A 25,970-nucleotide genomic window follows, 5' to 3' on the forward strand; every position below is an offset into this window, starting at 1 on the left:
GGCAGTTAACCCACTGTTACCTGGGCGCCAAAGATGCGTGGATGTCGATTATGGCAGCCCCCCACCTCTCTGATTCAGAGGGGTTGGGTTAAATGCGGAAGACACATTTCAGTTGTATTCAGTTGAACTGACTAGGTATCCCCCTTTCCATATGTACTACATTCTGTAGGGACATATTGACCCCAGGTGAATTCATCTCCTCCCCTTTGTAGTACACTCTATACATGAAACTCTATCTGAACTCAAGCGTTTGAGTTTGAGTTTATTTTTATTTATTTTTATTTTTACAGGGACAGTGCACATTAATCAACGTTTCAGTAAAAGTGCCGGTTTTAGCCAGCCGGCTAATTTTCAACCGCAGTCCCTGGGCAGGTTATTAAAAACAATTACAATATAGACAATAGCAACATAGAACAAGCAAGACATAGCAACATAGGACAAGCAAGACATAGCATACAGACAGAGCAACATAGGACAAGCAATACGTAGCATACAGACAGAGCAACATAAAACAAAAAGCAGCAAGACAAAATTCATAAAAGTAACAAAGTGTTTCCACACCTCACAAGCTACAGACAACAGACAACATGGAAAGCGGCAACACACAGCTAGGGACCATGTTCACAAATCTGATTGACCTTTAGCCATGTCTTCGAGCATTTTGTGAAAGTGTGATATGTGGTGCAGTTATGTGTGTCTGATGGCAGTGTATTCCAGACATGGGAAGCTCTCACAGAGAATGCAGATTTACTAAAGGTGCTTTTCCTTAGGGGAACTATACAGTCACCTCTCATGGCAGACCTTGTGGATCTGCTGCCATATGTCTGGGTTTTCTGTTTAACAAAAATACTGAGTGGAGGGGGAGCCAGGCCATTAAGGATCTTGAATACAAGACATGCGTCGGTGTATTGCACAAGATTTTCCCAACTCAAGAGCTCATGCTTTCTAAGGATGTGACAATGATGATGGCTATTGGGCTTCCTATCAAGCACTTTGTAGACAGACTGAATAGGTTTTAATGTTGTACAGCAAGCTTGGGCCCAACTAGTCAAGCAGTATGTTAAGTGGGGGAGTATCATAGATTTGAAGTACAGTTTTGCTACCTCTGTAGTCAAACAATTTCGTATAAATCGGAAATTAGCTAGGTTGAATTTGGTTATTTGAATTACCTTTATCACATGCTTTTTAAAAGAGAGGTTGGAATCAAGTATGATGCCAAGGTACTTAAAATCGGATACCACCTGGAGCTTCTCCCCTGACACATAGACATCTGTCTCAGTAGCATCTGTTGCCCTCTTTGTGAAGAACATGCAAACAGTTTTTTTCACATTGAGATGCAAACACGAGTCACTGAGACACTTTGTAACCTGGACCATTACAGTAGTGAGTTCTTGTGCAGCTTGTTGTTTGCTCTTTGCATGCACATATATCACTGTATCATCTGCATACATTTGAACTTCAGACCCAGTACAGACAGAAGGCAGATCATTAATGTACAGGCTGAACAGGAGGGGCCCCAGTATTGACCCTTGGGGCACGCCCACATCATAGCTACGAGTGGGCGACAGCTCATTGCTCACTCTGACACACTGAGTTCTGCCTTCAAGGTATGATTTCATCCATCTCAAGGCATCAGGGGAAAAGTTGAACTTGGACAATTTTGTGATGAGAATCTCATGGTTAACAGTATCAAAAGCCTTCCTTAGGTCCAGAAACACAGCCCCAACAGCACCCCCTTTGTCCATCTTGGACTTCACATTTTCCAGAAGAAAGCAGTTGGCCGTTTCTGTGGAGTGTTTCGCTCTGAAGCCAAACTGCATGGAGTGTAATGTGAAGGGGCTGTTGTTGAGGTGGGCAATCAGTTGTTCTGCTACACACTTTTCAACAACCTTTGACACCACAGGTAGTATACTAATGGGCCTGTAGTTACTCACGTCAGCAGGGTCGGCTGATTTAAAGATGGCCGTTATTATGGCCGACTTCCATACCCTTGGAAACACACCGAGACCAATAGATGTGTTGGTGACCTTAGTAATGGGGCCAATGAGTGACTCTTTGTAGTTTTTAAGAAAGGTAGAGTCCATCCCAAACACATCTTTGGCTTTAGAGTTCTTTAGTGAGCTAATCACCTTGTTCACCTTTGACTCAGAAACCTCCCTTATGATGAAGACAGGTTGAGTGTCATTCACTAGCACTGAGCCCAAGAAACAAGTGGAGGGGTTAATCTTCTTCTCCAGCCAACACATGTTATGTCAGACCTGTCCTCTTCCTGACACTGCTAAGAAATAACATACCCATTTAGAAATTCCTCTAAATCCCAAACACCATCGGAACATTTAGGATAGTCATTTCCAAGGGAAACACTTATTTCTTCCTCTTAGTTTCTCTATGCCATTGGCCCCAAGAAGTTCCATCCTGGTTCTGTGACTGCCAGTCCACCAATCACATTCAAGAGTGAACCAAAAGGCTTTTATGAGTGGGTTTTGTTTGGGAGAGGGAGAGCTAAAGTTTGGAAACAGCCCTGTTTTTTTCCCCTCATCCAGACGGGTATTGATCATAAGTAATCTTTTCCCTGGCTGGCCTGTGGGTAGGGAGGGAGACAGAGAGCTGGTTCCTCAGACAGATGGGCATTGTGGTCTATCCTAGCCGAGGCTCCTGGCCATGTTTGCATCCCAAATGACACCCTATTCCCTTTATAGTGCACTACTTTTCACCAGAGCTCATAGGGATATTGCACTTCAGTGCAATACATAGGGAATAGGGTGCCATTTGGACATGTTCATGTCCAGTAGAGAAAACACTGCCCCCACACAAACACACCCTCACTGTAGTGTGCTGTATGTATTGGTTCCTGTTCAAATTCTATACAATTAAAACATTTCCTTGCTTCCTTGAATTCATAAGTACAGATCTAACACAGTTGGACAGGTGAAAGCAAGGACACCAATACATAGCTTACAGGATCAACCGTCTGTGATCACTTCAAGGAAGGGACGAAAGGTATACGTAATGAAATAATGGTATACAGATGTGTAACTTACATGGTGTGCTTTTACATCTGAAATGCTTGCTGTTTGGGATTTTAGGCTGGGTTTCTGTACAGCACTGTGACATCTGCTGGTTTAAAGGGGCTTTATAAATACATCTGATTGATTGATTCACAATAAACCAAATTGCATTGTGCCTATATCAAAACCAGTTTTCCCCAAGACAAAAGGACAATCTAACTAACAAAATATAGCAATCACACATCTTGTCATCTTACCAAACAGCACTTAAGACTACATGGCTTGGAATTACTCAATTCGTTTTTTTTTCTGAAAATGCAATGATTTCTTTAAAAAAGGAATGTTTATTCAAAGTATTTCAACAAGAGATGGAGCAAAATGAGAATCAAAAACACTTAAGCATCCAAAAGAATAGTCTTTATTTACCAAAGAAAAGTCTTTACAATGCCAACTATTGACATTCTTAAACTTTAGTTTTCTTTCCTTGGATAAGAGGAAAACCTGTCACCCTCTGTGAGTTATAATGTTAAAGCATTATGAACATAAAGACTCAAGGATGACACATGTAACTTGTGAGAATCAATTCAAATTCATATTCTTCTGTTCTGGAGTCACAATTTCATTAATGAAACAAGGAGAAATTGCACAATGTGAAATGAGCGGTAATGGAAGGCTCCTTGGGGCAACACAACCTCCACCCTTCTAACCTCGTCCCCTGGTTCAATTGCTAGCCAACCACATACAGACAGAGAGAAAGCCAACTGGTGGATGAGAATACCACTCTTCAAGTTCAATTATTTTATCAATTCAGTATAGCCTGGTCCCAGATCTGTTTGTGCTCTTGCCAACTCCATTGCCGATTGTCAAGCCACACGTTTGAGGTGACCATGAGTGACAAGGAGCTGAAACTCAGGTCAGCCCCTTGGGGCCAACACAACGTCCTCCACCCTTCCAAGTTCAGTTCTTTTTCTTTTGATACTCCTTCCTGCCGCCTTTATTGCCGGCAAAGTTGCGAACGCGTCTGATCCTGGTCAGCTGGGTCTGTATGGTCTCCATGATGTCCACGTGGTCGGGAATGTGGACGTAGCGCACGTTCCTGGCCGTGATAAACAGATCGGCCAGCTGACTGAGCCGGCCGCGACGGTCCCGGTACAGCACCTGTGGTCGACCACATTGGAAGGATTAGGATATACTTTATTGTCACCAAAGGGGGAAATCGTCTTGGATGATTAAAGAATGTGCTGCTGCATCCACATAGAATAAATAAATACATAAAATCTAATTGTGCAACACATATCATTATCATCATCACCATGAGTGAACATTGGAAAAACGTGTATTTAACACTTACATGTGTCATCCTCTTGAGTTATTTGTACTTTAACATTATTGTTTCTAAATGTAAAAATCTGTTTTACCCAAAAATCAACCCAAAAATCACCTCCTCCAGACGCACGTTCATGAAGGCGTCCACGTTGACCACACGTCCCCTCGCCGTGCTTTCATCCCTCAGGTCCACGGTGGTCACCTCCCCCTGAAGCCCCTGGAGAAGGATCACCAGACTGTTCTCTGCTATGGTGCGCTCCCTGATCGAATGGGACACCTCCATTGGTCCTGCTTTGGTTGAGGATACAGCCAGGGAAGACTATGGAGAGGCTGGAAAGGGTCTGTGTATAAAATGTAAAGCCTTGTTATTAATTCGTTTCCTAAACGTTTCTTGCAAAAACGGGATTATGGGTAGCCCTATCATATATTATAATTCTAAATAGAAGGCTCTGGCGCACACGTTGGATCTGCATTCCCATCTGACGCATGGACCAGAGCTACTATTTTGGAAAAACGCGACACCGTGCGCACAATTAAATAAGTTCTCACGGTACAGCACAACATCTTTACTTTGGTGGGTTACTAAAGTATATATATAAGTCAAGTCACTAAGCATAGAGAAAGAATATCCTAAAGGATCAATGGAAGGCGACAAAGCTAGATAAGTCGTTGTAGTAGCGCGATGGACTAGAGGTACAACAGAAGCTAGATAACACTGACTTTACACAAAGCTAAGAAGCGAGCGTACATTTTGGTTGATTCGTTTACATTCAGGAGAAACCAAGGTTAAGTGTACTTAGAGAACAACTTTGCAGCTAATCATGTCAACGGAGCAAACTTGAGGATGAAAGTAAACCGCCGGAGCAGTTTGATGACGTTTCACAACTGTGTCGTCTACGTCACCACCAACTGCCACGCAGGGCCCATGTATTTCGTAACTTGCCAACGTCTTGAACAACACTACCAAGTCGAGTACTCCTCGCTTCTTTCTCCGTGTCTACAATCATGGCCAATAACATGACACTTCTCTGGTGCACCTTCTCGGTTCCGTGCTGGCGGGTTATGATCGCTCTGGAGGAGAAAATGTTGCAGGGATACAACCAGACGCTGTTGGACTTTGATAAAGAAGAGCACAAATCTACAATAGTCATGGACCTCAACCCCCGGGCACAGCTCCCTACATTCAAACACGGGGACTGCATAGTGAACGAGTCCTATGGAGCATGCATGTATTTGGAAAACCAGTTCAGGTCCCAGGGGACCCAGATGATCCCTGAGGGTCTAGCCGAACAGGCCCTGATGTACCAACGCATGTTTGAGGGCCAAACCTTCTACAAGAAACTTAGTGATGTGGTCTACTATGAGTATTATGTCCCTCAGGGAGAGAGACATGACTCTGCTATCAAGAGGAACAAAGATAACCTTGCAATTGAAATTAAACTGTGGGAGGGATACTTTCAGAAGATGGAGGCAGGCTCTTACCTGGCAGGAAAAGCCTTCTCGTTGGCTGATGTCCTTGTCTTCCCCACCATTGCCTACTCCTTCCGCTCTGGGCTGTCAGCAGAGCGTTACCCCAAACTGAGAGCATACTACTCTATGATGAAGGACAGACCAAGTGTCAAAACTACCTGGCCCCCACACTGGCTGGAAGACCAGGAAAAACCTCAGTGGGGTGACTTTCTCAAAGAGCTCTGAGACTCACTTCTACTAAAGGAGCACATTATTTAAAGTATTATAGGCACTTAAAATCTACGTACACTATATATACACAAGTATGTGGACACCCCTTCAAGTTAGTGGATTCGGCTGACAGGTGTATAAAATCGAGCACACATCCATGCAATCTCCATAGACAAACAGTATAATGGCCTTACTGAAGAGCTCAGTGACTTTCAGTGTTGTGGCGTCATAGGATGCCACCTATCCAGCAAGTCAGTTCGTCAAGTTTCTTCCCTGCTAGAGCTGCCCTCGTCAACTATAAGTGGTTATTGTGAGGTGAAACGTCTAGGAGCAACAACGGCTCAGTCGAGAAGTGGTAGGCCACACAAGCTCATAGAACAGGATCGCAGAGTGCTGAAGCGCGTAAAAATCATTAGTCCTCGGTTGCAACACTCACTACCGAGTTCCAAACTGCCTCTGGAAGCAATGTCTGCATAAGAACTGTTCGTTGAGAGCTTCATGAAATAGGTTTCCATGGCTGAGCAGCCGCACACAAGCCTAAGATCACTATGCACAATGCCAACCGTCGACTGGAGTGGTGTAAAGCTCGCCGCCATTGGACTCGGAAGCAGTGAAAACTCGTTCTCTGGTGTGATGAATCACGCTTCACCATCTCGCAGAGTCCTGACCTCAACCCCATTGAACAACTTTGGGATGAATTGGAACACCAACTGCAAGCCAAGCCTAATCGCCCACATCAGTGCCCGACATTACACCTGTGACTGAATGGAAGCAACATCCTCGCAACAATGTTCCAACATCTAGTGGAAAGCCTTCCCAGAAGAGTGGAGGCTGTTATAGCAGCAAAGGGAGGGGACCAACTCCTTATGAATGCCCATAATTTTGGAATGAGATGTTCGTCAAGCAGGTGTCCACATACTTTTAGTTATGTAGTGTAGCTTCCCTTGGTTGCACACCTCATGAAACAGAAAAGTTGCTTTTTTTTGTGGATTTACACATTTGTTTTTGTAACAAAAAAAGGCTGTTTTGTACTGTAACACCATCTATGTTTGTAAGAACATGACTTAACAAGAAAACATGTTTTTAGAAATACATGGCTCTGCTGGCATGTTGTTACTACTCCCCCTGCTGGCGATCTGAGGATCCTTCAGAAAATAACACGATCTGTGCAAATCTACAAAAATACAAATGTGGAAAAATATGCTTGAGTGTTGGTTTATTGAAGACAACTGCTTCTTATATTCAATGACTGGTAGATCATTTACCAAAATATGAAGTGCCACCGAATACAAAAATAAAACTCATACATACTATATATAAATATTCTCTATATACACAAGATGTTCTTCATAGAATCATCTACATTACAAATATACAACATAACAGCTATTCATATCTACAATAATTTTCATTTATTTTTAGAGTCTTATATTTCACTTTTTGCACTCGTTTTAAGATGTAATCTACAAACCAAAATAGCACCACCAGAGGGATGAAAAGATTGACTAAAGTAATACGTGATTCAACTTTTGTCCAACAAACGGGCCTAAGAGGTAATGTTGAGTTTGTGTATGTAAGCATTGATTGACCAGCTCCAGTATAGTGGATAACCACAGTAACATTAAGCACCCAAACTACAATAGGCATCTTGCCCAAACTACAATACTGATTGTACAGCTCTACCCACTAAAACCTCATCATAATCAACATTATAGTTCAATAAGTTCATCCATCATGGCCAGCAGGTCATCCCCCTTGTTGCTTGGTCCCTCTGGCGATTCAGTCTGTTCAGGCTCCCCGGTAAACTCTCCCGCGATCCGAGCCAGTTCTGTGTTGACTTGCACGTCCTGAGAGGGGAAAACCCCCCACTTCATTTGATGCATAATCAGTACAATAATGAACTACAATTGTTGCTTGATACAGATATGCTGTTGAGCTTAAAGGGGTTTTAGTGGAGATTGTAAATGAGAGCTGAGCAGGAATACACACCAATGACATGGTGATCTTTGGTTTGTCAGTCTGATGCTAGGTTGCCTGCCGAGAGTACTTAGCACCTCTGAACAGAGTGCCAGCCGTAATTTGCAAACCGATCTACATATAGAAACGCTTGAAAATATCAGCAGTCAGACAGTCCCTAAAACACACACTGCGGCGAACAAACGCCAGATGAACGGCAGGTCGCATTCGGTGTGTGTAATTGCTGTGAAATCACTCAATACCATCATACCTGTGTTGCTTGAATATTAATCACTTGGAATGACTGATCCCCATTCGTTCCTGATGCTCCACTGTAGAAGACAAAGATCATTCCTTCACATATACCAATTACTTGCTCTGATCAAACCAAATTATAGATGATCAAGATGCTGCAATATGCATCACAACCACTGTTAAACAAAGAACTAAGGCACTAGTAGTGAAAGAGAACTCACGCCTCCTCTTCTTCTTGGTCTGTGGCAAAGAGGTTGACCCGGAACCCTGTTTCAGTGTTTCGGTTCTGAACCTTCATTCCACCCAGCAGTCGAGCCAGCAGGTTCAGCTCCTCTTTGGCCAGGGGGTTGGGTTCAGAGTTTGCCTGTGGAATAATAAGTATATATAGTGGGTATGCATCCCAAATGGCACTATATAGGGAATAGGGTGCCATTTCGGTTGCAGATTGGGTTACTTGGGTTTACTGCCCCCCATGTGGATCAGCTGGTAGAGCATGGCGCTTGGCGCTTGCAACGCTAAGGTTGTGGGTTCAATTTCTATGTTGGACCATTATGAAAAAGTAGAAAAAATTCATGCAAGTTGCTCTGGATAACAGTGTCTGCTAAATTACTAAAATTACTAAAATGTACAGTAAGTGCTGGTGCCTCAAGAGGGCAGTCTTTACTGTGCTTGTAAGCATGCACACCTGGGGTTGTATGGATCAAGTCTCTCAGAGTAGGAGTGCTAGGATCAGGTCCTACCTGTCCATGTAGTCTTATTCAATGTAATCTAAAAGGCTAAACTGATCCTAAATCAGCACCCCTACGTTGAGATGCATGATACATACTGCCTGATGACAAAAATGAGGGCACTTTAAGTGGAATGAAGTGTGTTCAGAGTTCAACCTTTTGAGAGTAGTTCTTGGATGTGTGAGTTTCTTCTGGTTGAGTCACACTGTACCTGTTAGAATTCAACAGATACATATTGATTTAAAACAAACAGCTAATGTAGAATTCCGACTCTGATGTTTAATGGTCGAGCCTCCATGCCAGGTGCAGTAGGTAGTTGCTTACATATTTGTCCCAATTCGGGTGACTCTATCTCCAAACCGCTCAAAGGAGCCCACTCGGATGGAGCTGGTGTAACTGCCTCCAGTGGGGAACTCCCATCTCTTCCACTCCTTCCCATTGCTACTAAACATCCTGTGATAACAGGAAGTCAGAGATGAAACCCTGAATTCAGATTGGTTACATTGATGTCTTCAGGTTGAAACGCATTTAAAAGGGAACTAGTAAAAAAAGGAACAGACTAGCAAAATACTACCACTAACTGTAGCATGCAATGCATGACCGTCAATACAATTCCTCTTGGCCTTTACAATGAATATCTATATGACCTCTCAGTCACTACTCATGGAGACCAGGTAGTTGATCCGCTAACTAGCGGTTCAAATATGTTTAACACCTCCGTTGCGTTACTGCCAAGTTAACCTAACGTAGCAGGTATAGAAAGATGCCTGAGCGGCGTTCCCACTTCAGTTTTTTCAGGGGAAATGGAAGGTAGGTTGAAAATACTATATCCCTGAAAACCAGATCTTAGCGTTTTCTGGAGACTCCACATTGGCTACTGCCAAATAGATTACCTGATTAACCCTGGGACTTCTGTCCCATGGGGCACTGGGCCTGTGGTCGAGAGAGCAAAGCGTCCATTGGGATTCTGCACTTTATCCTTGAGGAAAAGTGATACCTGTCAGAGACAACATTCATATTTGTTTTTGTTTTTGTCAACAGCAGAATCGGTCAAAATTCTATTTTTTTGTATGGATTTAAAAAAAAAAATGATACAGAAACATTTAGAGTTTTCAACAGCCGATAAAGATAAAAAGGGACTTACCCTGACATGCATGTCTTGAAGAAATATGAGAAGCGTTTGTCGGAGGAGTTGAAATTCCCCATCAGACAAGGGTGTGTACACCTTTAACAAACAGGAAGAGTAGAAAAGGGTACATCAGACTTAGCTTGGCATTACAAGCAGGATGTGGGCGAGACAGCAAATGAAGGCCATATTTTTGTAGTTTAGGTAAAGCATGCATGTAATCTGCCACAATGAATCAGGTTGCGTCCCAAATAGCACCCAATTCCCTACAAAATTGCACTACCTTTGACCAGAAATAAGATCACATCTGACTCCAGATGCAGCTCATGTAAATTAGGAAACACCTAATCAGATGGCTATTGTCTACATCATCACAGGTGTCAGAAGATTGATTACCTAGCAAGCTTGAGAGGCAAGGTAGAATATCACAAACAGAGCTAGATAGAATAACCCAGAGGAATAATATACTTGTTGAGTATAGCTATAGCCATCAATCTTGTGTTGTCGTTGTCAACACTTACTCAGTGCTAAGTTTGTCAAGGTCCTGACATCAGTGTATTAGCTCTCTGCTACAGGGCTTTTTGTTGCGAGCATGTACACAGATCACTCGAACATGATACTTTTTTGTATAAAAGAAAATAAAAAATGCCATATGGGCCCTCATCAAAAGAAGTGCACTATATAGGGAATAGAGTGCCAGTGACAGGTCCGTACCTCAATGATCTTTCGGTGTGTCTCGTCCACTTGGTTGAGAACACTGGGGGTGTCTCTCACAAACTCCCGGATGGCGTCTATGTGATTGTATGAAATAATCAGCAGGTCTCTGGGACGTGGACACAGCAGGAGTTGGTATTTGAAAGCCATCACCATCAATTCATAAAGCTATACAGAAAACAGTAGACAAAAGAAAACACAAATTACAGTACGTTGAATGCCAAATAAGATGGCATGACCAGTATTTTCTAATCTACTCATATTTGAAAGGGGTCTGTTGACGGGCCTAGTGGTCGAGAGTAAAAGGGATAGGCCGCAGTGTTTCACATTTAAGCTGTGTTCGAATACTCATACTAACCGCACTATTAGTGACGTGAATTAGGTATATAAACCCAGCAAAAAAATAAACATTTCTTTTTCAGGACCCTGTCTTTCAAAGATAATTAGAAAAAATCCAATTAACTTCACAGATCTTCATTGTAAAGGGTTTAAACACTGTTTCCCATGCTTGTTCAATGAACCATAAACAATTAATAAACATGCACCTGTGGAACAGTCGGTAAGACACTAACAGGTTACAGACGGTAGGCAATTAAGGTCACAGTTCTGAAAACTTAGGACACTAAATAGGCCTTTCTACTGACTCTGAAAAACACCAAAAGAAAGATGCCCAGGGTCCCTGCTCATCTGCGTGAACGTGCCTTAAGCATGCGGCAAGGAGGCATGAGGACTGCAGATGTGGCCAGGGCAATAAATTGCAATGTCCGTACTGTGAGACGACTAAGACAGCGCCACAGGGAGACAGGACGGACAGCTGATCGTCCTCGCAGTGGCAGACCACGTGTAACAACACCTGCACAGGATCGGTACATCCCAACATCACACCTGTGGGACAGGTACGGGATGGCAACAACAACTGCCTGAGTTACACCAGGAACACACAATCCCTCCATCAGTGCTCAGACTGTCCGCAATAGGCTGAGAGAGGCTGGACTGAGGGCTTGTAGGCCTGTTGTAGTAAGGCAGGTCCTCACCAGACATCACCGGCAACAACATTGCCTATGGGCACAATCCCACCGTCGCTGGGCCAGACAGGACTGGCAAAAAGTGCACTTCACTGACGAGTCGCGGTTTTGTCTCATCAGGGGTGATGGTCGGATTCGCGTGTATCGTTGAAGGAATGAACGTTACGCCGAGCCCTGTACTCTGGAGCGGGATCAATTTGGAGGTGGAGGGTCCGTCATGGTTTGGGGCGGTGTGTCACAGCATCATCGGACTGAGCTTGTTGTTATTGCAGGCAATCTCAACGCTGTGCGTTACAGGGAAGACATCCTCCTCCCTCATGTGGTACCCTTCCTGCAGGCTCATCCTGACATGACCCTCTAGCATGACAATGCCACCAGCCATACTGCTCGTTCTGTGCGTGATTTCCTGCAAGACAGGAATGTCAGTGTTCTGCCATGGCCAGCGAAGAGCCCGGATCTCAATCCCAATGAGCACATCTGGGACCTGTTGGATCAGAGGGTGAGAGCTAGGGCCATTCCCTCCAGAAATGTCAGAGAACTTGCAGGTGCCTTGGTGAAAGAGTGGGGTAACATCTCACAGCAAGAACTAGCAAATCTGGTGTAGTCCATGAGGAGGAGATGCACTGCAGTACTTAATGCAGCTGGTGGCCACACCAGACACTGACTGTTACTTTTGATTTTAACCACCCCTTCGTCCAGGAACACAGTATTCCATGTCTGTGGAACTTGTTCAGTTTATGTCTCAGTTGTTGAATCTTGTTATATTCATACAAATATTTACACGTCAAGTTTGCTGAAAATAAACGCAGTTGACAGTGAGAGGACGTTTATTTTTTTGCTGAGTTTAGTATGCTTGGTCATAGTATGGATATGGTTAGTATGCCAAAAGTTCCTGGATGTCGTACTAAATTCGCCAAAATTCAAAGTATACATGCAGTGGACACTATTGCCGTGCTTTTATGGCCCCTAATGCTATTCTTCCAAAAATGGGCATGGCGTCACGTTTTCAGATTTTAAGAAAATAAGTCCTACAAAAGCGGATACAAATTCATTGCTTTAACCAACTATGAAAATGTTTAAATGTTGAGCAATGTAAAAAAAGTAATGACTTTTCTAATAAGTTACATTACACGTTGTGTTGGCTGACAATTTGTTAGCTACGCTATCCTTACGAACCGCATAGCATTACAGCAGTAGGTACCGATATGTTAGCTAACGTTAGCTACCTAACGTTAGTTGGCTACAAATACGTCCAACTTGCCAGGCACTATTATTAGCTATCTGCTATCTAACTAACTACCCAACGTTTATTGACTTGATTATTCACATCATTCTACTCCGATTTCAGAGCACTCTCACCCAGAATAACTGATGAATTTACGAACACTCAACACCCATTGAATATGGCCGGTGTTAGTAAACGTCGGCAAAAAAATTGTTCCGAATTTATGAACATAGTCTGTTCTAGATTCGCTATAGATTTACGAATGCCCAGAGTACACTCTGGCACTCCCGATTGAATTTACGAACACAACCGAAATCATAATATGTTTAGCTAGTCATTTGTTATGCTAACAAGCTAGCAAGAGGTTTCATAGCAACAGTACCAACTTCCAGTAGACAGGCGAAGCTCTAATACGCTCAACTGAAATGATACCGTTCGTTTACAGTATACTAAAATAAACTAATATAGTATGTAGTATATACTCATTAAGTATAGTACACAGTATGTTAGTATGGGTATTCGAACACAGCTTTAGTTTTCCCCCTAGCACTACACAGCTGATTTAAAAGGGGCAGATTGAAAGTGGCAGTGCAGTCAAAAACGTATTTTCCCCCCTTTTTTTTTATTCTGCACCCTATGAGGTCGATGTAACACTCTGAAATTGTGAAAATGATGATAATGCCTTTTAGTGCAAGAGCTTTTTGAAAAGAATTTCAGTAGCTCAGGTGGGATGGAGTTTTTGGCCCATAGCATGACGTCACAATCTGATCTGATTATTCTGACCAATGACCAGTCATCTTTTATTTGCATATGTATCCTCCTACTTTGAAGGGGTAAGCGGGGTAGAGTTGATTCAATCCACCAATCAGGGCTGTGTATGTAAATTCACTGGCAACAAAATATATTTTGAGTTATTTTCATGAAATAAAGTGATTTATTAGCCATACAGTGTTGATTTACAGTAAACAGACTACATGGAGGCTTTAAATTATCAAGTAATTTCTAAACTTGGATTATTTGAATTAGGGCCTCTAGTCTACTGTATGTTGCCTACCCTATCCATGCTGGCAGGGTTGAGCCTCATGATGGAGGCATGGGCTAGTCGTGTTAGCACTGTTCTCAGAGCCCTATTACTGTAGAGGTCCTGAGGCTTCAGCAGTTCCTCCATAAAGGCCTTACTGAACATGGTGGCTATGATGTCATTCATAACTATAGACATGATAGGACAGACAGAAACAGTTAATTTATTAAGGACTTGAACAAAACTGTAAAAAAAGTCAATTTGGTTATGAATGCATTTTAGGTGATACAAAATAAAGGTGATAACATGTAGGTACAGAAAGGAATCCAAAAATTTGGCAAATGTGACAGCAATAATTAATTTGATAAATTCAACACATGCCCAATATATACGATTGTTGAACATCATAGAATTGCAGTGCTGTCTTGTATAACAAGCTTTCTGAACCAGTACCATTTTTCACTAATGTATTGGACCTGGGGCTACACTGACTAATAGTACAGTAGTACAGAATACAGGCTACAGCTAGGATACATGGGGAGAGGGATGTGACTGGCTAGGAAAATACCTCTTTTTCTGTCGTCATCTGACCATACACCTGCAATAAAGTGATGTTTAGGGAAATAAATATGTTAAGGAGGAAAAATATATAATATGTTGAGGGGGGATGGTTAAATTCAAACTGCTACTACACCAAAGATACTTGCAATTAACTCATACATTTAAAGATTGGCAAAGTAACAGAGTGACATGGTAACAGAGTGATGCTGAGACTTTTTTTTTTAACTTGAACTGTGCAGATGCAAAGTTTGGTAACAAAATGACAGAACAAAAATTCATTCTGTTACCAAACTTTACATCTACACTGTTCTGCAACTGTGTTTTTGTAAAATATTATGTTGAAATTGTTAACAGTAGTCATTGTGCATAGTGCTTTATTGTTTGTTTAACTTTGCAATCATTGGTTTTTGTTTGACATACATTTTAAAGCACAAAATCTGAGTCTCAGCATCACTACGTTACCATAGAATTGCCCAGATCAGGGGTAGGCAACCCTGTTCCTGGAGTGCTGCAGATACTGCAGGATTTAGTTTCAACTAGGCACCTGACCAACTGAGCTAATTGATCAGTTCAATAATTGTCTGAATTCAACACCTGGTCTTCCAGGTTGGTTATATCAAAACATTAAGTGGCACTCCAGGACCAGGGCTGTCTACCCCTGGCCCAGATGAATAGGTTTCCCCTATTCATGTGTGACTGAGGTTAGTCATCTAACTAGTTAGGCTAATTAGAAAGGGTTAGGATTAATTGGGAGCCTACTGTGTGCGCAGCTAACATGCCTTCAGTAGCTAGCTATGATAATCTAGTTACAGACTACCTTTCTGTGTATTATCATCGGCGGTATTCTGAGTTTGAAGACGTTGGTCCAGAATATAGAGCATTTCTCCGCCGAGGTTAATAAAAACTAGAGGAAGTGTTCTCATAGACATCTTGTAGAACCAGAGGATTAGCTAGCAAGCTAGTTAGCTCACTTGCTGTATTGGTGGACCGTGCTGTACTGAGACTGTGGATAACTACCTTTATCTGCTAACCTTGTAGTAAATGCATAATGTCAAAAGGCTCAAATAGACCGTTAAAATTAGCCTAGTCCAAGTAACAGTTAGTCGATGGGTTCTTCAACCTCTGCTCCGCTCTTCAATCACAAAGTGAACAGTTGCGCATGACAGGTGGCTAGTTGAGTCGCTCAAAGTCACGTGGCACAGCAGAACACAACCAACCAGACAAATTGAACCACATCATAGACCAACCTCTATTTTTCCAGTAGTGATGGGCATTCCGGCTCTTTTCAGTGAGCCGGCTCGTTCGGCTCACCAAGTGATTGGTGTTAAAACAATTAGAATTAAATTATTAAATGAAATCATACTCTACCTTAACCACAATGTATTTAAAAATGCATTGGTTTGTTATGAAAAGTAATGCTATTAAACATTTGCATTTAAAGTATAATTTTTTAATGTATTGTAATGAAACAAGCAGGGTGTAGGTCTCGAACCCTTGATCTTCTAGCCCGAAGTCCAGCGCGCTATCGACTGTGCCATAAAAGCATACTCGAGCGGCTGTGTCGATATCTACGCTTATGAACCCATTGTCGTTACAGTATATGAACGAAGTGCATATAAATCTAACCAAAACGAATATAATCTGAACAGCATAATAGAATATTGCACCATATCAAAGGGAAATGAATAACAATTTTCAAAACTGCAGCATCCCACAAATTTAAATAAATGTAAAAAAGAAGGATGCTATTACACATGTGCATTTAAAGTACAACTTTTTTAATGTATATAAACAAAGTGTATATAAATGTAACAATTCAAAACGAATACAATCTGAACAACATAATAATACAATATTGCACCATATCAAAGAAAGATAAATAACAATGTGCAAAACTGCAGCATCACACTTAAAACATTAAACTGGTCCCTCTTTTCTCTCTCTTCTTTATTGCCATGTTATAACTAGCAAGCACACAGCAATGCTGACCATATTTTGCTTTTATGAGGGATTTGCATCCAGAATTGCAAGCTGCCTCTCTTTCGAGGGGCTGATACAGTTTCTTCTTTCAATAATTATTTGTCCTGTTTTCGAGAAGACCATCTCAGAGGGAACGGATGTGGCCACTATGCAGAGTCTCCCTGTCATGACTTTAGTAAGCCGTGGGTAGACAGAGGCCTTGTACTTCCACCAGCTCAGAGGATCTGGGGCTCCTCCAAATAGGATCGGGCCTCCGTTATGGCATCTGCTGAGAGATTCCTTCGTACTGCATCCCCAGTTGCTCTCTTGTCAAACAGCATCCAAACAGCAGACGTTTGTGGAACTACTGCTGGTGCTTCTGCTCCATCTGTTCCCTCTTCTTCCCGTTGCCCTGGTGCCTGAGTCAGCTGACTGCTGGGGCTGTCCCTCCCTGCTGTGAGGTTATTCTTTGAAGAGCCTCAATCGCTCTGGCATCACTGACGGCTAACTTCTTAAACCTGGGGTCAAGTGCAGCGGTTTCTGATAGCACGTGATTATATTCCATTCTTTGGAACTTTCTGTCCATTGATGAACATAGGGTGTCAACTCTGTCCTGTGGTTACATTTGCTTCTCTCTGGCGGCTGGCTGTGATTCGCTGCAGACCCTGACACAGGAGTATCACTTTTGATGCTGTCACATAGCTGAAAAGAGAGAATAGTAACTTATTAGTTCAGGTTCATTTTTTTTATCTACTGATACTACATTCTCATCTACTGCTCATATACATATATAATACTAGATTAAATAATGATGTAGTAATAACTGCTTACTGTACCTCTCTCCACTGATCTCCACAGTGACCTGCTCAAAGGGTTCCAGGACTCTGCACACCTCCTCCACCACCTCCCATTCCTCTTGGGTCAGAGCATCAACAGGTGCATTGACAATGGCCAGGGGTAGAGATGATGGCATCCTTTGACTCAAGAAACCGCTTCAACATATAAAATGTTGAATTCCACAATGTAGTGCAGTCTTGTTTAGGCCTCAGCTCAGGCATCCCCATCTGGCGTTGTGTAGACTTTAGTTTTTCAACATCTACTGTGCTCCTGTGGAAGTATTCCGCAGCTGCTTTCACTTTGTCCACGGTGGGCTTCATCCCGTTCAGAGCATCTCTTACAATCAGGTTGATTGTGTGGTGAGGCACATGGGCTACTAACAGCTTGATACACAACATACACTTAGTATTACTTTCTTAGCTACAGTATGCATATCTCCCTGGCATATCATATAATTTATGCAGCAGCATACAAGACATTTTTGGACTCACCTTGTTGTGCTATACTTACTTGAACAGGAAGGTGCCGCGGAGGTCCTTCGTGGGCAAATTTTGTTATCAAACTTTGTCATCAAAGTCCCGGATTTTCTGCTAGCTTGCCGCACCACCACAGAAAGCACTGAGCTAGGCTGAAACACCTGCAATTTGGAGCTCCCTTACTCAAGAAAACAAAAAAGAGACCATGTTTGTATGCGGCTTTATTAACTCAATGATATACATCTTTTTACATTATTTGCAAACTGATATGTGACATGTATTAATGTCAAAATAACATGCAAAACAGGAAAGCCCCCTCCCCCAAAAAAACAGGTGCCCCACCTGCCCTGAATGACGGGTCGCCACTGATGCCCGTTGAAACAAATTTGTCCACTGAGATACTTTTTTGATAGGACATCTCATCTCATATCTGGTAGGGGATGATCAAGCCAAACCTAAAAAAAACTGTTGCATATAAATAGTGCCTATTCGAAATATAAAATAAAAGTTGAATGCAAGCATGGTTGGTACCTGTTGTTGAGGAGTCACAAGAATTACCTGAAAAGTTGTATTACCTGAAATCAAACATGGCAATGAATAGCTTCTTTCATGCCACTGATGGCTGTGTTACAATATGAAAATACTCCCATTCATGACTGGCTCGTATTTCCATGATCATCAAAGGGGAGATCAGTTCTCAAACATTACAGTTTAACTATTGTGTCTACTCATAATGTTTCTGTATTGCTAAAAGGAACCATTCCAAGGCCATATTGTCCCACAACTCTCTCATCATCATCTTTTATGCATTCCTTGGAATCTATATTAACTTATTGCAATACAGTATCATGAGATGTATTAGTGTGTGACTTAGGGCAGGACAGGTACAGTGAAAGATGCAAATTCCTAATATCTTTTATGTACATTTGTGAGCCACAGAGCAGTGGGGGTGTAGTCCTAATAGTCTTACAGTCAGTTATCCAATAGACAGTTCCACGAACAGGATCATTGTCAACCTTTGATACAAACTGGGGGATTAGAAGACTCTTAAACACATGTAGAGGTAAGGAAATATCATGGACAAAAAAATGATAATATATATACACTGAGTGTACAAAACATTAGGTGTATCCAGGTGAAAGCTATGTTCCCTTGTTGATGTCACCTGTTAAATCCACTTCATTCAATGTAGATGAAGGGGAGGAGACAAGGAATAAAAATCCTTCTTTAACCTGAGACAATTGAGAAATGGAATATGTATGTGTGCCATTCACAAGGTAAATGGGCAAGACAAAATATTTAAGTGCCTTTGAACAGGGTAAGGTAGTAGGTGCCAGGCGCCCCGGTTTGAGTGTGTCAAGAATTGCAACGCTGCTGGTGTTTTCACGCTCAACAGTTTCCCATGTGTGTCAAGAATGGTTCAACTTGACACAACTTTGGGAAGCATTGGAGTCGACATGATCCCTGTGGAACACTTGACACCTTGTAGTCCATGTCCTGATGAATTGAGGCTGTTCTGAGGGCAAAAGAGGGTGCAACTCAATATTAGGAAGATGTTCCTAAAGTTTTGTACACTCAGTATATATCATGGACTAATTGGCTGATTGAAAATTACAGAGCAGTATTTGAAACATAGCTTTTGAATAGGATACAGCTTGGATTTTAACATGGGATATTGTTATTAAAAAGTTTTGTAAGTTCACTTTTTGTATTGTGTGTGTCATTACTATACAGTTCATGGGACAAGTGCATCCGCTCTTTTCATTCCCAGATTGGCTTCATTGGAAATACTACAACCATGGGCTTCCCTCTATGCCTATGTCTTCTCTCTTTGTAAGTAAAGAGTTATTTGCTTGCATTAGGCTCGTTTGCCACATGGTACTGGAGTTATTCAAAGAAAGAAAAATTACATGATCATTTAGTTAATGTAGGTTGACAGAAATGTGATGTTATGTCTCTTCCCTTCTAGGATTTTCACAACTGCTTGTGGTTCAGGTTTTAGTGACGACTCAACACTTAATGAAAACTCTTATAAGGAAAAGTGGATGGAGTCTATACCTGATGACAAACTCCTTTCAGCTGTTACTATCCCCGGAACTCATGAGAGCCTAACTCTGTACGGTGGACCACTTATACAGTGTCAGGCTTGGACCTTGGAGAACCAGCTGAAAGCAGGATTGCGGTACTTTGATATACGTGTAGAGGCCAGTATGTTCCACAACATCCTTGATGTCATGGATGGGCATTTAGTACACACCAAGTTCCATGAGGTGCTGAACATTCTATGGGAGTTCTTGGACAAACATGGAAGTGAGTCTGTGCTTTTGAGAGTGACACTGCAAGGAATAAGCATGAAAAAAGCTGGAAAATGTATCAAAACATTGATTGAGAATTCTGAAGATAGAGTATGGACAAAGATATTTGTCCCCAAAATGCAAGAAGCAAGGGGGAAGATCATCTTCGTGCAGAGTACCAATTTCAATGTTGGAACACTTAACCATGACACTTTTGTCACAGGCGACGACACATTCAAAGACCTTGAAAACAAGATGAAGAAGATCACAAAACACCTGAAAGAAGCTAAAGAGAATTGTGGTCATGCATTGGCACTGACCGATTCCTCCGCCACAGCCATTTTCAAAGGCCCTAAAACTGTGGCCAAAATGGTTAATGGTCAGCTCAATAAGCTCATAGTTGAACTACAAACAGGCTCTAACAAACCAGACTGCTTGGGGGTAATCAGCATGGACTTCCCCAGTCCAGACCTCATCCATAACATCATTGAGGTCAATGGAAAACCAGGGAGTGGTTCATCTGAGCACTCAGAAGAGCCTGAATCAGTAGAGCCTGCACCAGCAGAGCCTGAACATACAGGTTTTAGTGATGACTCAACACTTAATGAAAACTCTTTTCAGGAAAAGTGGATGGAGTCTATACCTGATGACAAACTCCTTTCAGCTGTTACTATCCCCGGAACTCATGAGAGCCTAACTCTGTACGGTGGACCACTTACACAGTGTCAGGCTTGGACCTTGGAGAACCAGCTGAAAGCAGGATTGCGGTACTTTGATATACGTGTAGAGGCCAGTATGTTCCACAACATCCTTGATGTCATGGATGGGCATTTAGTACACACCAAGTTCCATGAGGTGCTGAACATTCTATGGGAGTTCTTGGACAAACATGGAAGTGAGTCTGTGCTTTTGAGAGTGACACTGCAAGGAATAAGCATGAAAAAAGCTGGAAAATGTATCAAAACATTGATTGAGAATTCTGAAGATAGAGTATGGACAAAGATATTTGTCCCCAAAATGCAAGAAGCAAGGGGGAAGATAATTTTCGTGCAGAGTACCAATTTCAATGTTGGAACACTTAACCATGACACTTTTGTCACAGGCGACTTCACATTCAAAGACATTGAAAACAAGATGAAGAAGATCACAAAACATCTGAAAGAAGCTGAAGAGAATTGTGGTCATGCATTGGCACTGACCGATTCCTCCGCCACAGCCATTTTCAAAGGCCCTAAAACTGTGGCCAAAGTGATTAATGGTCAGCTCAATAAGCTCATAGTTGAACTACAGACAGGCTCTAACAAACCAGACTGCTTGGGGGTAATCAGCATGGACTTCCCCAGTCCAGACCTCATCCATAACATCATTGAGATAAACAGAAATCCAGGAAGTGGTTCATCTGAACAACCAGAACAGCCTGAACCATTAGAGCGGGAACCTGCAAAGCCTCAGCCAGCCGAAGAGCCTGAACCAGTACAGCCTGAACCGGCACAGCCTGAAACAGCAGGGCCTGGACCAGTAGAGCCTGAGTCAGCGGAGCCTGAACCAGCAGAAACTCAGCCAGTAGAAGAGCCTGAACCAGTTGAGTCAGAGCCAGCAGAGGCTGAACCAGCAGAGCCTGAACCAGTAGAAAAGCCTGAACCAGCAGAGCCTGAACCAGCAGAAACTCAGCCAGCAGAGGCTGAACCAGCAGAGCCTGAACCAGTAGAAAAGCCTGAACCAGCAGAGCCTCAGCCAGCAGAAGAGCCTGAACCAGCAGAGCCTGAACCAGCAGAGCCTGAACCAGCAGAGCCAGAGCCAGCAGGGGCTGAACCAGCAGAGGTTCAGCCATTAGAAGAGCCTGAACCAGCAGAGCCTGAATCAGCAGAGCCAGAGCCAGCAGAGGCTGAACCAGCCAAGCCTGAACCAGCAGAATCTGAGCCAGCAGGACCTGAGCCAGTAGAGCCTGAACCAGTAGAACCAGCAGAGCCTGAACCAGTAGAACCTGAACCCGCAGAGCCTGAACCATTAGAGCCAGAGCCAGCAGAGCCTGAACCAGTAGAACCTGAACCAGTAGAGCCAGCAGAGGCTGAACCAGCAGAGCCTGAACCAGTAGATCCTGAACCAGTAGAGCCAGCAGAGGCTGAACCAGCAGAGCCCCAACTTGCAGAAGAAGCAGCAGAAGAGCCTGAAACAGCAGAGCCTGAGCCAGAGCCAGCAGAGGCTGAACCAGCAGAGCCTGAACCAGCAGAGCCTGAACCAGTAGACACTGAACCAGCAGAGGCCGAACCAGTAGAGGCTTAACCAGCAGAACCTGAACCAGCAGAACCTGGACCTGAACCCCCAGGGTAGCCCAAAGAGCCTTACTGGAATAACCAAGGAAGAAGAGATGCAATGAGAAACATAAAGAGATTAAAAAACACAATTATTGTCCAATTAACCTCAGTAAAGAAGAATCCCATCTAAAACCTTACAACAATAAATACAAAATCAAATGCTCCCTTCAAACAGTAAAACAATTGTCTACTATGTGGTATTTTGTATATTAACTGCATGTTTAACTAGGAAAGACCAACTGTTCCATGTTGCAGTTGAAATATACAAATATGATAGTTACTTTAAAATTAACCCATCTGTGCTGAGATCTGTCTGAGGGTATTTTTTTCCCATCAATACGTTTAATAAAATAGCATAGGGCCTTTCAGAAACTTGTATCTAAACCCACAGTGACACCTACAGGTTACAATGCATATTACTGCTTGTTTTGATGATGATTCATCTGGACATGTAAATGATTAAGTCTCTAAGGCGATCACTTACACCCTCTTATAAATGTACGTATGTAACATTTCCGTTTAAAATGTTTTCTAAAAAAAATCTCTATTATGTATGTAGAAGAGCTGCTTCAAATAATATATCTAAAACAACGTATAACGTCAACATAAATAGTTAGATACAGTGGGGCAAAAAAGTATTTAGTCAGCCACCAATTGTGCATGTTCTCCCACTTAAAAAGATGAGAGGCCTGTAATTTTCATCATAGTTACACTTCAACTATGACAGACAAAATTAGATTTTTTTCCCTCCAGAAAATCACATTGTAGGATTTTTAATGAGTTTGCAAATAAATTCATTAAAAATCCTACAATGTGATTTTCTGGATTTTTTTCCTCAATTTGTCTGTCATAGTTGAAGTGTACCTATGATGAAAATGACCGGCCTCTCTCATCTTTTTAAGTGGGAAAACTTGCACAATTGGTGGCTGACTAAATACTTTTTTGCCCCACTGTACAAAGGCTGCGTTTACATACAGTGGGGCAAAAAAGTATTTAGTCAGCCACCAATTGTGCAAGTTCTCCCACTTAAAGAGCAGTTGTTCTTCTTTGCTCAGCGGCCTTTCAGGTTATGTCGATATAGGACTCGTTTTACTGTGAATATATACTTTTGTACCTGTTTCCTCCAGCATCTTCACAAGATCCTTTGCTGCTGTTCTGGGATTGATTTGCACTTTTCACTCCAAAGTACGTTCATCTCTAGGAGACAGAACGCATCTCTTTTCTGAGCGGTATAACGGTTGCGTGGTCCCATGGTGTTTATACTTGCGTACTATTGTTTGTACAGATGAACGTGGTACCTTCAGGCGTTTGGAAATTGATCACATGGATGAACCAGACTTGTGGAGATCTACTTTTTTTTTCTCCTGAGGTCTTGGCTGATTTCTTTTGATTTTCCCATGAGGTCAAGCAAAGAGACACTGAGTTTGAAAGTAGGACTTGAAATACATACACAGGTACACCTCCAATTGACTCAAATGATGTCAATTAGCCTATCAAAAGCTTCTAAAGCCATGACATAATTTTGGGGAATTTTCCAAGCTGTTTAAAGGCACATCCAACTTAGTGTATGTAAACGTCTGACCCACTGGAATTGTGGTGCAGTGAATTATATGTGAAATAATCTGTCTGTAAACAATTGTTGGAAAAATTACTTGTGTCACGCACAACGTAGATGTCCTAATCGACTTGCCAAAACTATAGTTTGTTAACAATACATTTGTGGAGTGGTTGAAAAACGAGTTTTAATGACTCCAACCTAAGTGTATGTAAACTTCTGACTTCAACAGTACGTGGTATATGGTCTTATGGCTGTCAGACAATCAGAATTCAGGGCTCCAACCACCCAGTTTATAAAAGAGAACTAAACGGGACTGCCACGTTAGAGCTCCTGACAGACAGAGGTGCATCAAGTTTGTTGGAACCTCTCCAGCACGCTGGATGATTATGATTAATTTAAGATTGACTTTGAGTGTCCCTTAGTAAGAATTTCCACAACACCATATCCACTCTTTCCTTTCCCAGACTGTCTTTTTTGGAAATACCACAACCATAGGTTTCCCTCTATGCCTATGTCTTCTTTCTTTGTAAGTCAGAGTTACCTACTTGCATACTTTTCTTTTTCCACATGGAGTTAGCCATATAAAATAAAATAACATCATCATGATATTAATGTTGGTTGATAGAAATGTGATTTTCTGTCTCTTCCCTTTCAGGATTTTCACAACTGCTTGTGGTTTATCGTGGCATATATACTTGATGACAAACTCCTTCAATTTCTCACTATCCCCGGAACTCATGAGAGCCTAACTCTGTACGGTGGACCACTTATACAGTGTCAGGCTTGAACCTTTGAGAACAAGCTGAAAGCAGGATTGCGATACTTCGATATACGTGTAGAGGCCAGTATTTTCCATAACATCCTTGATGTCATGAATGGGCATATAAAACATACCAATTTCCACGAGGTCCTGAACATTCTGTGGGAGTTCTTGAGCAAACATGACAGTGAGACTGTGCTTTTCAGAGTGACACTGCAAGGGACGAGCATGAAGAAAGCTGGAAAAATCTATCAAGGAATTGATTAAGGAATCTAAAGAAAAAGTATGGTTGAAGTCGTTTGTTATCTTACTTGTGAGATTCCAATAACCAATCATATTATACTATATTGCTGTTGATATGTTTAAATTGACAGCTATTATAAATCAGCTCAAGCCTTTAACATTTAGGCTAGCTCAGTTATCGATCAATTGAAATAGCAAACGTTAGGGATCATGCTAATCATGCATGGCGAACTATTTTATTTTTCATACTTTAAAAAAATGTGATTAACTAGTATCATAATCCATTTCAGCATATCAGTTTCCCTCAACTGTTGGACACTGAATTTCCACAGGCTGTGGGGTATCCACCGCCATATCGTCAGCTTCACTCGCTCTTGCAACAATTTTGTGTGGCTCCGTGTAGGAGACCTGCTGCTCAAACCCTTGCCACTTCATACTCCTTTACCCTAACCGGGCACTCCGGGGAATTGGGAACATGATTTCCAGCACAATTGCAACACTGTACATCCACAGATTCTTCAACATGGCTTTGGCACACACTTGATACATGGCCATACCTTTTGAAATTCCAGAAAAACAACGGCTTGGATGCGAAAGCTCACATCATATATCTTACATATCCCAGCTTCACATGTGAAGGGAGATTATTCTTCGGCAAACATCAATAATACTGACAGATTTTCCTCTTTTCTGCTATCCACTACACACGGGCCCAGCTCCATAAGGAGGCTTAGCCCCTCAGAGGAGTCACTAACTGTGGGTTTAGTTCCGTCCGCGCCCTCCCGGACAGGGGTGGGCAACTCCAGTCCTCGGGGGCCTGATAGATGTCACACTTTTTCTCCATCCCTAGCAAACACAGCTGATTCAACTAATTGCATTCTAAACTGAAGATCATGATTAGTT

The 25,970-nt window shown here is 42.2% G+C and overlaps 4 protein-coding genes across 6 annotated transcripts; 2 read left to right on the forward strand and 2 right to left on the reverse strand.

The window, feature by feature from the left end:
* Positions 1–3,403: 3,403 nt before the first annotated feature.
* On the reverse strand, positions 3,404–5,228 carry lsm10 (LSM10, U7 small nuclear RNA associated). Of its 3 annotated transcripts, none has more exons than XM_021560086.2 (3): positions 5,083–5,228; positions 4,450–4,675; positions 3,404–4,166 (listed from the first exon to the last, which is right to left on the reverse strand). In XM_021560086.2, the coding sequence occupies exons 2-3, from the start codon at positions 4,615–4,617 to the stop codon at positions 3,966–3,968; spliced, it is 369 nt and encodes a 122-aa protein (XP_021415761.1). In that variant the 5' UTR covers positions 4,618–4,675; positions 5,083–5,228; the 3' UTR covers positions 3,404–3,965. The 3 variants fall into 3 exon arrangements, with proteins under 3 accessions (XP_021415761.1, XP_021415762.1, XP_021415763.1); XM_021560087.2 differs by having other exon boundaries at positions 5,131–5,227; XM_021560088.2 differs by having other exon boundaries at positions 4,465–4,675; positions 5,083–5,218.
* Positions 5,229–5,269: 41 nt separating this feature from the next.
* Positions 5,270–7,215, forward strand: LOC110488083 (glutathione S-transferase A). The gene has a single exon (XM_021560084.2). The coding sequence runs from the start codon at positions 5,340–5,342 to the stop codon at positions 6,027–6,029; it is 690 nt and encodes a 229-aa protein (XP_021415759.1). The 5' UTR covers positions 5,270–5,339; the 3' UTR covers positions 6,030–7,215.
* Positions 7,216–7,220: 5 nt separating this feature from the next.
* Positions 7,221–15,765, reverse strand: oscp1a (organic solute carrier partner 1a). The gene is made up of 10 exons (XM_021560089.2): positions 15,443–15,765; positions 14,098–14,252; positions 10,794–10,961; positions 10,098–10,178; positions 9,847–9,950; positions 9,278–9,406; positions 9,110–9,164; positions 8,447–8,589; positions 8,242–8,302; positions 7,221–7,861 (listed from the first exon to the last, which is right to left on the reverse strand). Exons 1-10 carry the CDS (start codon positions 15,552–15,554, stop codon positions 7,724–7,726), a joined length of 1,146 nt encoding a protein of 381 aa, XP_021415764.1. The 5' UTR covers positions 15,555–15,765; the 3' UTR covers positions 7,221–7,723.
* Positions 15,766–19,564: 3,799 nt separating this feature from the next.
* On the forward strand, positions 19,565–22,573 carry LOC110489402. Its single transcript, XM_036971770.1, has one exon. The coding sequence runs from the start codon at positions 19,844–19,846 to the stop codon at positions 22,472–22,474; it is 2,631 nt and encodes an 876-aa protein (XP_036827665.1). The 5' UTR covers positions 19,565–19,843; the 3' UTR covers positions 22,475–22,573.
* Positions 22,574–25,970: the final 3,397 nt, after the last annotated feature.

This window comes from Oncorhynchus mykiss, chromosome 32 (assembly GCF_013265735.2).
Source record: "Oncorhynchus mykiss isolate Arlee chromosome 32, USDA_OmykA_1.1, whole genome shotgun sequence".
Classification (NCBI taxonomy): Eukaryota; Metazoa; Chordata; class Actinopteri; order Salmoniformes; family Salmonidae; genus Oncorhynchus; species Oncorhynchus mykiss.